The 13,009-nt window shown below is 38.7% G+C and overlaps 3 protein-coding genes across 3 annotated transcripts; 2 read left to right on the forward strand and 1 right to left on the reverse strand.

Annotated features, from left to right (window-relative positions):
- Positions 1 to 148: 148 nt before the first annotated feature.
- Positions 149 to 3,355, forward strand: ACS12 (1-amino-cyclopropane-1-carboxylate synthase 12). The gene is made up of 4 exons (XM_023686231.2): positions 149 to 752; positions 870 to 1,004; positions 1,606 to 1,766; positions 1,878 to 3,355. The coding sequence occupies exons 1-4, from the start codon at positions 372 to 374 to the stop codon at positions 2,731 to 2,733; spliced, it is 1,533 nt and encodes a 510-aa protein (XP_023541999.2). The 5' UTR covers positions 149 to 371; the 3' UTR covers positions 2,734 to 3,355.
- A 787-nt stretch (positions 3,356 to 4,142) lies between these two features.
- LOC111802400 (zinc finger A20 and AN1 domain-containing stress-associated protein 10) lies at positions 4,143 to 5,115 on the forward strand. Its single transcript, XM_023686748.2, has one exon. The coding sequence runs from the start codon at positions 4,381 to 4,383 to the stop codon at positions 4,858 to 4,860; it is 480 nt and encodes a 159-aa protein (XP_023542516.1). The 5' UTR covers positions 4,143 to 4,380; the 3' UTR covers positions 4,861 to 5,115.
- A 701-nt stretch (positions 5,116 to 5,816) lies between these two features.
- On the reverse strand, positions 5,817 to 7,782 carry LOC111802192 (protein PSK SIMULATOR 1-like). Its single transcript, XM_023686464.2, has 2 exons — positions 7,240 to 7,782; positions 5,817 to 6,921 (listed from the first exon to the last, which is right to left on the reverse strand). The coding sequence occupies exons 1-2, from the start codon at positions 7,687 to 7,689 to the stop codon at positions 5,968 to 5,970; spliced, it is 1,404 nt and encodes a 467-aa protein (XP_023542232.2). The 5' UTR covers positions 7,690 to 7,782; the 3' UTR covers positions 5,817 to 5,967.
- Between the last annotated feature and the right edge of the window lie 5,227 nt (positions 7,783 to 13,009).

Here is a 13,009-nt window from a genome sequence, read left to right on the forward strand (position 1 = left end):
TCATATAAATTAAATAATTCATACAATAAACTTCCAAGGGTATTTCGGTCATTTAGAGGTACTACTCATCTCCGTGATCCAGATTCCTAGGTTCCCTTTCACTCTCGCCTTACAATTTTGGTTAATAAATAAATAAATGAAAAAGAAAAGAAAAAATAGATTTGGGTCACTCACGGCATTTCATCGGCAGCCAACCTTTAAGCTCATCTGCCAAACCCAAACCAACCAAATTGAAGACGCCATCACTTCCTCACTTCTCCTCCGCTGCCGGGCGTCCACCTGCGTCTCCGGTGAGCCAGCTACCACCTGGAGCTCGGGCTCAGATTCGAATTCTGATACCGAAAATCTGAAAGCGCGGCGGAGTCACCGTCATGAGGCTTGTGGTGCCTCTGCAAGGCGTTGTCCAAGGCCGTGGAGGTCTCTTGTTGGGCTCTCTCATTCCCTGTGCTCTCTTCTACTTCCTCCAACTTTATCTCAAGCGAAATCGTTCTCCCAACTCTGACTCCTCCTCGAATTCTCCGTCCCATTCTCACTCTTCCTCTAACCTCGTCGACCTCAACCGTTCGTCCTCTCGCTCTAATCTACTAACGCGCGGATCCGTTGGTCGAGTTCGGCTTTCTTCTCGAGCCAGTTCCATTGCGAAGCCCAATAACTGCCCCTACTATATTGGATTGGATCGCGTTCGGGAGGATCCTTACGATAGGTTGGATAATCCGAATGGGATTATTCAGCTTGGGTTGTCCGAGAATAGGGTACTGTTTCTATTTTGATTCGAACTCTTTTGTTCTTCAAATTGAGATTTAGTTTCTTTTTCCTTTTTTTTTTTTTTTTTTTTTAATACTCTGTTATTTTGTTTTCTATGCTTGAAGTTGTGCTTTGATTTGCTTGAGAAATGGATATCGGAGAATTATACTGGTTCCGTTGGTGGAGGCAATAGCGTCGAGTTGAATATTATGGGGATGGCTACGTACCAGCCTTTCGATGGATTGTGGGAGATGAAAATGGTATTTATTTATTTTTATTGTCTATTTCAGCTATTCTTTTGGTGGAAACGCATATTGGCTCTAAGATCTCGATTCCCTAGTGTTGGAATGTTTAGTCCCGGAGTGAAAATGAATGTGGCTTAACTTGCACAAGTGTTTTGAAATTGATATTACAATGTCTGCGTTCGTGTCTAACTTCCTCTCTCTCCACAAGCTCTGAAGTTCACGATCCAAAACTCATCTGTGAAATGCAATATATGTTGTTATCCATGTCCTGCTTTCTTTTCCTGATAGCTGCATTACTGTTTAAAGGGCTTTGAAGGGCTCAATGTAATGAAAGTTAAAAGTTAAAACTGATGCTGAAGCTGAACTCATATTCTTGGGTATGTATCGAGATATTAAAAGCTTGGAATCTTAAAGGTTAAGCCATATTGCTGTTTATTTCTTAATCAATCGTATTGTTCTTACCTAGGATTTATTGGTGACATGACAGTTCTTTGTGTCCTTTTCCCTTTTTCATGCTGAATATTACGTTTGTTGTATTACTTTCTTAATCAGTACTATAAGGTTATTAAGCATTCAGTTCCTGGTTCATGTCCTGAAATCAATTCAATTACTGTAGGCTATGGCAGGTTTCATGTCTCAGGTAATGGGTGGTGGAGTGGCTTTTGATCCATCACAATTATTGTTAACATCTGGTGCCACTGCCGCGGTCGAGGTACTCTGTTTCTGCTTAGCAGACCCTGGAAATGCATTTCTTATTCCAACTCCTTATTATCCTGGGTTAGTAGCTCCTAAACTACATTTGATTTTTTTGATAAAAAAAAAACGTCGTTACAAAAAGCAGTTTAGATACCTAGGTATGCGATAATTAATCAGAAAAGTTGTATGCAGTTTTGATAGAGATGTGAAGTGGAGAACTGGAGTGGATTTAATACCAGTTCACTGTCGTAGTGCTGACAACTTTAACTTGAACATCACTGTACTAGAGCAAGCATACAATCAAGCTAGGAAACGAGGAATAAAAGTTCGGGGAGTTCTCTTATCTAACCCTGCAAATCCAGTTGGCAACATGTTGCCCCGAGAAATGCTATACAGTATTTTAGATTTTGCCCAAGAAAAGAATATCCATGTTGTATCTGATGAGATATTTGCAGGGTCAGTTTATGGAAATGACGAGTTTGTGAGCATGGCTGAACTGATTGATTCGGAAGATATTGACAAGAATAGAGTTCATATAGTGTATGGACTGTCAAAAGACCTCTCTCTTCCTGGCTTTAGAGTTGGTGTCATCTATTCACAAAATGAAAATGTTTTGGCTGCTGCTAGAAAAATGACAAGATTTTGCCCGATTTCCGCTCCAACCCAGCAGCTTGTTACTTTGATGCTTTCGGACAGAACCTTCGTTAATGAATACCTGGAGACGAGCAAAAAGAGGATTCGCGAGATGCATGTTCTTTTCGTGGCTGGTTTGAAACAGTTGGGTATTAAGTGTGCAAAGAGCAGTGCTGGTTTTTACTGCTGGGCTGATATGAGTGGACTGATGAATTCTTATAGTGAGAAAGGGGAGCTAGAATTATGGGAGAAGCTGCTGAATGTAGCTAAAATTAACGCGACTCCTGGATCTGCTTGTCATTGCATAGAACCTGGATGGTTTAGATGTTGTTTCACTACACTTTCACGAGAGGATTTATTGATCGTTATAGAAAGGATTAGAAAAATGGCTGTTACGTGCAAATCTCCCAGTTGAGTTCTCGTTTGGCTTTAGCTGTTGAAATAGAAAATCGACCCTAGAATTTCAGATGACAAAAACCTTTCTTTTGGGAGCAGATGTTAATTTCTTTCAGGCTCAAGACTGACATCATTGTTCTGTGTTCATATTGGGCGTCTTTTATGATCATCATTCTCTCTTACCCTGGAAAGGTTTGATGAAATGATGTTGAGTTCCAAGAAGTTGGGAAGTTGAGACATGTCTGTCCTCCATCTTTAATTCTTGCAACAGGAAATTGTCAGTGATCTTACCAGCATCTTTTCTTGCTTTTATGATCAGATCAATTAGCCCATTTCATAGCTTCCTATAAAGAAAACCAGAAGCTGGGTTGAAATTTTGAAGAACCAAAACTGCCTTCTTCCCATTGGTTTAATCAAACATGGGATAGAACATCCTGGTTTGGCTCTCTGATCACAACCATTTGGCTTCAGAAATTGTTGGAGTTCATCTACTTTGTTGCAGTTTGTAATTGGCCGTGATGTATTCTTTTTTTAAAAATAGGAATTTGGGCTAGGGGAATTCATATTAGTTTTGTAATTATTTCCAATTCTTAACTTTTTTTTTTCTTTTAATAAATATTTAATTGGCCATTTTATTTCCATTATTGTCTCCTCCCCTTTAATTTTGTTTTTGGTTCTCCATCTGCCTTCAGAACTACAGGCTATTGCTTGCTGCATGCAGCCATTGAGCCAATTCAATTGTCCTTAATTTTCAAGTTAAAGTTAAAATACTCTCTAGGAGCAGGAGTGGGTGCTGATAGAAAGGGACTAACGAGACTCAATGCGTGAAGTAATCGATGCAAGAATCGATGGAGGGGTGTTGATAGAAAGAAGTGACTAACACGACTCAATGTGTGAGGTAATCGATGGACTACGGTTACTCACAATACTTTGTGATACATTAATGAGGAACTGGCGCCAACAGTTTGATGCCAACTTGTAGATCCAAAAAATTAAATCATCACTCATGCGTTGAAGGGACTAATGAGACTCAATGCGTGAGGTAATCGATGACGCGAACAGTTTGATGTCCGAGCCTCAAGCTTATGTCTACACAGACAACTAAATGATACATTAATGAGCTGATGCCAACAGTTTGATGTCCGAGCCTCGAGCTTATGTCTACACGACAACTAAATCATCACTCATGCGTCATATGCTAAAGGGCGACAATCAACTATTCACGCCGCAAAATCATTGTGCGCAACATCGACAAACAAGCGTCAAACAACCAATTCCGGTTACCAAAATGTTTTAGTGGGCCGGCCCAATTAAGTGCCATTTTTAAAAAATAATCTAAAACTCTCAATTTTAAATAATTTAGCGTCAAAATATTTATTGATTTGAAAAATTATAGAAGTACTTTTAAAATATTTGAACTCTCTTAGATTAGGGAATAGTTATATAAAAAAATAATAAACATCAAATTTTCGATTCAGATAGTTAAGATCAAATCTATTTTCCAATTCCTATGTTCTTTTAGTAATCTTTTCATGCCGATTTCTCTATATAATCGACTCCGCCCTTGCTCCAAATCAACACACAAACATCAAAATCACCACCAAAATCAAGAACAAGAAAGAACGAAGAAGAAGAAGAAGAAGAAGAAGAAGAAGAAGACGATCAAATGGCTGGTTTCGGAAGTTCAGAGAATTCGAACGACTCACCACTCTGCGCCAATAACTGTGGCTTCTTTGGAAATCCGAAGACTCGCAACTTGTGTTCCATCTGCTACGCTGCTTTTCTTAAAGAAAATCTGATTTCAATCCCAACGAAACCCGATGAAGTTGCTCAACGGCGACAGGACTCCGACGATTCGCTCAAATCGGACTTGGAGAGTATTGAAGTTTCAGAATCGGAAACTGCGATGAATCCGAGTTGTTCAGAAACCGATTCGAAAGCGCCGGCGAGAAAAAACAGATGCGGACTCTGCAACAAGAAGGTCGGATTGTTAGGGTTTTCGTGCAGGTGCGGTGGTTTGTTTTGCCGTATGCATAGATTTGAGGATAAACATGGATGCAACTTCGATATGAAGACGGTGGAGCGAGAGAGATTGGGTAGACAGATGATTGAAATCAAGGGCGACAAGCTTGAATATAGAGTATAGAATCAATCACAGTTTTAGTTTTTAGTTTTCGCTAAATTTAATTATTATTTGATCTTTTGCACTTTTTTTTTTCATTAATTACTTTTCAAATTAATCTTTTTAGTTAAGTTAAATTAAATTTTCTATTTTTTAGTGGAATTATAATTTACTTTTCAAATTAATCGAGCTACGTGGGGGCTGAGATGAGTGTCATGATGTGACCGATTGCCCTTTGGCTTGGTTCATAAACTTTCAATGCCATCTTGTCTTTCTTTCTACCTTGTTCTTTGAATGCTTTTCCCGAATCGAGAGAGGACGGCGTATCATCTAACACACTACATAGAGTGGGCCCTCATGTTCCGACCAACCAAGTGAAGGCCTGGATGAGTGTCATGATATGACCGAAGAGGACGATATATCATCTAACACACCACAGAAGAGTAGACATTGAAGAGAAGGGGAGACATAAACAAGATAAGGGTCACAAGTAGACACAAGCGTCAAAGATAGGCTTGTTGAAGGGTCAAGTAGGACCTCAAGCCTTAACCTCAAAAGTCAGGGATATGAATGGGAATTTGGGCATGTGATTCTCGAGTCAAGTCCGTCCATATGAAATATGTTAAATGTGGTGTCAATCGAACATCAGATGAATGCTACATGATGTCATATGACAGTTCGCCGAAATAACTTATACGTGAAGAGAATTGAAAATGCCTCAAAATCTATTCTAAGGGAAACATGGTGTTAGCTCTTCACCACCACTGCACCCTATGGCCTAAGCAAATTATCCTGTTGCATATACGTGTGTCATAGTGAGGGACGAGAATTGCGAGACGAGTGTCTCGGGCAACTTTCTTTGAAATGGGTCTTTCAAGGACAATAGGTGTGTCGATATTGCACCCTAGCCCATGTGTCGGAGGTTGGATCGTCCACCCACTATCTGATACATATGAGTCCATAAACCAACAAAAACTATATCACTTTTTTCCTTCCATCTTTTGATTCTCATATTAAAATCATCATATCATTTACATACACTTTGTATGATAAAATATACAACAGAAGCGTTGAGATGATGAGAGTTTCCCAAGAAAAATCACAAGAAATATGGTTTTTTTCCTCCCATTTTCATGTGGCAATGAAGTTGTTGCAGGCAAACAAAGCCTTAGCAGTCATCTCCCTTTCAAATCTCCAAATATAATTCAACCCCACAAGCAATTCTGTAATGGCAGCTTCTGTCTTATCCTTATTAGCAAAATAAAGCGTCTGCAAAAGCATCACATTCGTCTTTGGCGCCATGTAATTTTGCTGCTCAAAGCTCCTTTCACTTTGCCATTTTATCATGTTCTGTGCCATTGGCGACAGCCACTCCAATATCCTCCCCATCGCCTCCCTCCATTCCCCGGCCAACGACGGATCACTCGCCGTGAAACCGACCCCTCTCAACCGCGCTCTCAACGCCGACCGAACGCTATTCGGCAACAATGAGTAAAGATCATCTCTAGCATCCACGCCCACCAATTGAGGCGATTTGATCATCTTATCCATGACTATGATCAAGTTGGCATAATGCAGGGCCAACCCCGTGGCTCCTAAAGTGGACATGGGCGGCTTGAGGAGTTTCGAATTGGGTTCAAAAAATGCATTTTTACTCACCGGAAATTCCTTGCCGTTGTCGTTTAAGTTCTTGAGTGGGTGGACGGCGGCGGAGGCGGAGAGGCTACGTGGGAGAGACGAGGGAAATTGACCCAAACCAAAAACAAATTTGATTCTGGCTAGAGTTGTGAAAACTGATCTTGCTAGAATTGACATCACTGTATCGAATGTTCTGTTCCAAAGGGATTTTTCTTTTAAATACTTCACTTCTTGTCTCTGCCAAACGATCCTCTGTTGAAGATCGATGATCTTCTGCTCCAATGGCGAACTGTTCTCTTGCTGACATGACTGCAAATTCGCTACTGCTTTTCTTAAACCAGCTTCCATTACTGATAGCTCATCCATTTCTCGGTGGAGAGTCGCCGTGACTGTAACTAATCTCTCCACCCTCTTGTTCCTACACTCCATTTCTTTCTCGTTCAATATCTGTAAATCAAAACATAACCCGTTAGAAATCACGACTCTACACAATAACCCACTTTGAGCATAAGCTCTCGGTGTTTTTGCTTTTGAACAAAGTACACTATAGAGCCCTCGAATCCAACAATCCTCCCCTCGAATATAGTATGTAACCCTCGAACAATCTCTCCTCTTAATCGAGGCTCCACTCCTTCCTTAGGAGCCCTTAAATCAATTTCTTTGTTCTAAATTAAGGGCATGAATTCGATACTAGTATGATTGTTCTCCACTTTAAAATCATAAAAAATGAAAAATACCCAAATGTTGAGTGATGATTTAACATACCCAGTTATGGAGATCGCGGCCGGAGTCGGCGAAGTCATGGAAGGCCCGGTGGAAGGACCGGAGATCGGCGTCGTTACATTTAATACACAAACGGGAAACAGAGTTAGCAAGAAGTCGAAGATTTTCAGTCATTTCGGCGCAGGCGAGGCCGAGGAGGAAGGGCTCATCGTTGGAGACGATTTTATGGACACCCTCGAGCGAAAGAGACTCATGTCGAAGGCGAATAATGTGGGTGTCGGAGAGGGACTGCCATAGATGCAAAAGCTTGGACATGAGGGCGGCAATCTCAAACGCCAAAACGCCGACGTTTGGGGATTTCTTGGAGGAGGAGGCGGTGGTGGTGGTGGTGGTGGGTTGGGTGTTGAGGGTGGTTGAAGATGAGGTTCGAACCACATCGAACTTGTTGGAGACGGCGTTCTTGACCTTACTGAGCCAGGTTTCGAGTGCCATGTTGCGCAGAGAGATGGGATTTTGGGAGAGGGGAAGGCTTGGAAGAGGGAGTTGTAAAGCTCGTGGGATGTCTTGAGAGCGCCCACTATGGGATCTTATTACCGCTAACACAAACGAAAGGTAGCACTTTTTTTTTTTTTTTTTTAATATTATTTTCTTCCATCATTTTTATTGGATTCAAGTTATTAATTAATACAAATATAAATATAATTCATAATTTATTATGTTCCCGTCATTCCTGGTCCTATGCTCATCTCAAATTTCTTTTACTTCCTCTCATGTATAGTTAGATCTTTACAATTTTTTGTCCGATCGTATGATTGTTCACCAAAATCATGTTTATAGCTCAAATGCACCATAATGTACTGTAGAGGATGTGATTAGTCGTCAATTCTTTCTACCTGACTTATATGTTATCAAAGCTGTGGAACATTGCTTTCTTATAAATCGTTTTCAACGTATTTTCTCTCATACACGACTGAGGTCTGTTCTTATGTTTGAATTGTTCGCAACTTACAATTTTCATACGACTGACTTGTTCACCGAGTACTCAAGAGCATGCATTGTTGAGGATTATTGGGAGTGAGTCCACATTGATTAATATGTTTGAATACTATGTGTATGAGGCCTTCTGGGGAAGCTCAAAGCAAAGCCACGAGAGCTTATGCTCAAAGGTGGATAATATCATACCATTGTGGAGAGTCGTATTCATCTAACATGTATGACTCTATACCGAGACCAAGGAGTTGAATTTGAGCTTCAACCCAATTTCTTTTCACTTTGGCAATTAGGGTGTTTATGATACTTTTAATATATATATATTTATTATTATTATTATTATTTTTTGGTATTCCCACAAATCTTAAATCAACTAAATTTATTAAAGAAATTCATGAAATATATAAATATAAATTTTTTAAAAAATAGAAAAAATAGACACAATTAAGAAATAAGCAGAGTCACACACGTAGCGCGTGGGAATATATAAATAAAGGCTACTTTGTCTTCTAGTGGGTTCAGCCCAACACACGCTTGGGATGAGCGTGGGGTGAACAATAATATCACTTTTTTTTCCCCTTTTTCTTTTTTTTTTCCTTTTTATTTCTTGGGATATGTTTAATTAAAAAATTAAACAATTTTTTTAATTATTAAAAAGATAATATAATAATTGAAGGCCATGTCGTTATTGGCTTGGCTTCTTTCTTTTGTTAATTTGCATGTTTTCATGTATTACCCATTTTAATTATGGTTTATCTCTTTAACTTCTTTTTAATTTTATTATTCAATTTGTAATTAATCAAACACGACATTCTTCTAAAAAATGCTTTTGTTTATCTTTAAACATCTTAACTTGGACTTGACACGTCTTTGTCATACTGTGTGATAACTATTGTTACTCTATCATGTCGTTCTTTCTAACATGGGTCATCAAAAACATTTACTGATGATACACGTCAACTCGAAAAATTCTCTTCAACCCATTATTAGATTCTTAAAACACTATCTTGTTTTGATCATCGTTATAATTTTATCAGCCTATGATCGATCTAATCATCGGGGAAACAGAAGAGCAGTGTTTGTTCAATGAACAATTTTTCATTATTCGGTATGGAAAGTGAATTATTAAAATGTGGATATTTTAATTTAATGTGAGAGAATAGGTGGTGGATGTGACAATTTTAAAAAATGAAGATAAAGGAGGGATATAGTATATAGTATATAGTACTACGGCAAGCTTAGTTCTCTTTGATTGAATGAAGCAAACAAATAATAATAAAGAAATGGCCTCCCCTTGAACAAAGTACAGCTCTCGAATAGCCTCCCCTTAATTGAGGCTCAACTCGTTTCTCTAGAGTCATTGAACAAAGTACACACTTTAGTTATACTTTTGACTATACCTTCTTGAGGATTCTATTGATATGGTTAAGTTTAGGGCATGGCTCTGATACCATGTTAGAATCACGACTCTCCATAATGATATAATATTGGCCACTTTGAGCATAAGCTCTTATGGCTTTGCTTTGAGCTTCCCCAAAAGACTTTATACCAATGGAGATAGTATTCCTCACTTATAAACCCATGATCTTCTACTAAATTAACCAATGTGGGACTCACTCCCAATAATCCTCAACACGGATTGTGAGATCTCGTATCGATTGGAGAGGGGAACAAAGTGTTCCTTATGAAGGTATGAAAATCTCTCGCTAGTAGACGAGTTTTAAAATCATGAGGCTGATGATGATATGTGACGAGCAAAAGTAGATAATATCTACTAGTGGTGACCTAAAGCAGTTACAAATGGTATCTAACGCCAGACAACTAAAAATTTTAAAACGAAATTGATAATTTAATATAAAAATTGTTTGGGTTAGATGAGCGTGTTGATGATGATGATGATCACAATGTATTTGTATTATTTTTTGATGTATGGTTGAGCTTTTGGGTATCAATGGAAGAACAGTGGAAGATATTGTTGTTGAGTTGTCGGTAAATGATTAGGCAAACCCTTCTTAAACTAAACCCCTCAGGCCTCTCTCTCTCTCTCCCTCTCTCTCTCTCTCTCTCTCTCTCTCTAAATGTGCCCTTCTTTCTCTCTCTACCCTTAATATTTTCTCTCTCTACCCTTAATATTTTCTCTCTCTACCCTTAATATTTTCTCTCTCTACCCTTTTGTTAGACAGACACATGAAATTGAGTATTCAATGAATAATGCTAAAGCAGAGCTGCAAATTTTGCTTTCAATTTCTATTGAGATTGAGAGATTTTTGTGTTATTTGGAATGATTACTTCATTATTCTATTTTTTTATGAACGAAAAAAGAGAGTACTCTCGTAAAAATTTGAGATTGGGTTCTACGAACTTTCAATTTTGTATCTAACAACTCTCTGAACTTTTGAAATTGTCTAGACAAAATTTGATTTTTCGGATGACAATAAGTGACTTCCTAGATTTAGCCTAGGTCAAGATGGTTTAGGAATCAAGCGCATGGAGTTCAAACTTTCTTTTGATAGGACATTGATCTTGATCGAAAGAAGTAGAGATTTTTGTTGAGGAGGCTTCTTGAACCCAAGCCCGGGATGAAGGACCTTGAAGGGCTAGTCTAAAGCAAAATCTTTCATTGGAGATTGTCTCGTTTAGATGAATTTACATCTATTAAGAAGACGAACGTATTAAATAATCGAAGTTAGAGTTGGAGAGCATGAAGAGGCAAATGGGAATAGGAGCCAAGAAGAGCACATGGAAGAGAGGGATGTGAAACAATGGGGGAGGTTTGTTTACATTAATTTGTGGGGATTTCTTAGAAGAATTGTAGGCAAAGGAAGCCCTCCCCCATGCTTTTGCCCATGTGTTTCAATTGTTAAGAACCTACAAACTTGGAAGGCGGGCCGATTCGCCACTTGTCGTCTTACAATTGGTTCATTGTTAAGAACCTTCAAATCTCTCTTTGTTTTAACCAATCTCTTGAAGTTTGAAGTATGTGTTTAGTTAATTCATAGAGGTGTGTAGTAACAAATTACTAAGCTAAGCTCTAAAGATAACATATTTAGGTAAAAAGGTGAATATTATAAGGACAAGTTTAGTGTTATTATTGTTATTATTGAAGAGGTGTTAAGTGAATAATTGGGTTGGAGGCATGCGTGAGGTGCTTGGAGGTGGAGGGGGGTGAGGGCGTGGGCGTGGGCAGGGCAGGGCCAGCCACGCCGCGCCCACTCGCCGCTCCGCACGCACGCACGCAGGCACACAGTGAACATGGGTGGACAAGATGATTGAGGAGTCTTCTGTTCTCATAGGCTGGTGCTCTTGCTTGCTTTCAATATTAAATAATGGGTGCATGGCCTAATCATCCATGTCTATGTGGGGGTGATGTGACATTATTTTCTAACTATTCTAATGCTTCCTCTCTCTCGCATCTTCATCCATTCAAGTGAAACCACAAAAAAAAAAAAGGTGCATGATTGTGTTCTTAATCTATGAATTATTGGTTTGTTTTCAATTTAGATCTCGAAGTTTCGTAATTTTTTTATTATGCCCACGAACTTATCAATTGACATAAAGTTCTTGAGTATACAATGACTAACTGATTGAGCTAACCTGATACAAAATAGTTGACGAGATAAAAAATGCAAGGCCAACATGAACGGGTCATTCATCCTTGTACAAATAATATCTTAACGGTGTTTAACTTTCACCTAATATAGCTGAGTCACTGACGATAAATTAAAATAATACTCATAATTTTAAAAAGCAACAAACAAAGACTTATTCTTTTGATCTTATGTCAAACCGAACATTCATTTTGCCTCTCGTTAGCATTGATAGCGACCTGAGTGTGCAATGCTAAGATTCCCACTACTACACCTTCTTTTGACCCTAAGATTACAAATACAATTTCTATCATTCTATATAATACTTTTGAAAGAAGAGGAGAGGGAGGAGGGGAGAGAAGGGGGGCTACTCGTTATTGAACATAAATTGAGGAGGTTTTGCCTCACTTTTACAAGACATACCCATAAAGATAATGGCCCCAAAGAACAAACACTTTAAGAACATACCCAATGAGATTATGCTAGGCCTTTCCTTTTCTTTTTTCCTCTTGGTTTCTTATTGCTAAGGGTGACCTAATGCGCACGTGTGCCATCATCATGTTCAACACACAATTATTCCCTTTTCCATTTACATGTGCTTAAGGTCCTACCAATGGCACACATTCTTCCCCCACTTTCCCTGCTTCTTCTACCTTCCATTTCCACCCTCATTTTTCCTTCTTCAGGATATACCTCATTGTTATCCACTTTTGATCCTAAGGTTTGGAAGATAAATTTTCTTTCCTTTTCCCTTTATTTCGACTGCCGACCTCTATTTTCTGGATCACATTTCTATCATCTCGAACGTTTACTTTATTGTACATATAAACTAAAACAAGAACAAAGTTGCTATGAAGAAAATCAAGAACAAGGCATCTCTGACAGGGAAAAAGAACAGAAATAACCAGCATAAATGATACTATTGCAGGTAATTCATAGCTGAAATGGAAATAATCATATGATTGTTCTTAGGGGAATGATGATTACCTTAGAGCAACAGTGCAAGTTTAAGCTTCACTGATCAGATCCAAGGTGTTATACATTTTGACCCTAATCAGATCAATGGTTAGGGAGCAGAACATCATTCCCTAGAGTTATAGGATAAGAAATAATAAAATCAGGTAAGACTTTTTTTTATTGGGGGGTAATGGTTGAAAAAGAAAAGGAAAAGGTCACTAAAGAAACCCATTTGAGCAAAAAGAAAGGGAAAAGAAGAAATGACAGACAATTTCACA

The sequence above is a fragment of the Cucurbita pepo genome, chromosome 9, assembly GCF_057944985.1.
Source record: "Cucurbita pepo subsp. pepo isolate OVF chromosome 9, ASM5794498v1, whole genome shotgun sequence".
Lineage (NCBI taxonomy): Eukaryota > Viridiplantae > Streptophyta > Magnoliopsida > Cucurbitales > Cucurbitaceae > Cucurbita > Cucurbita pepo.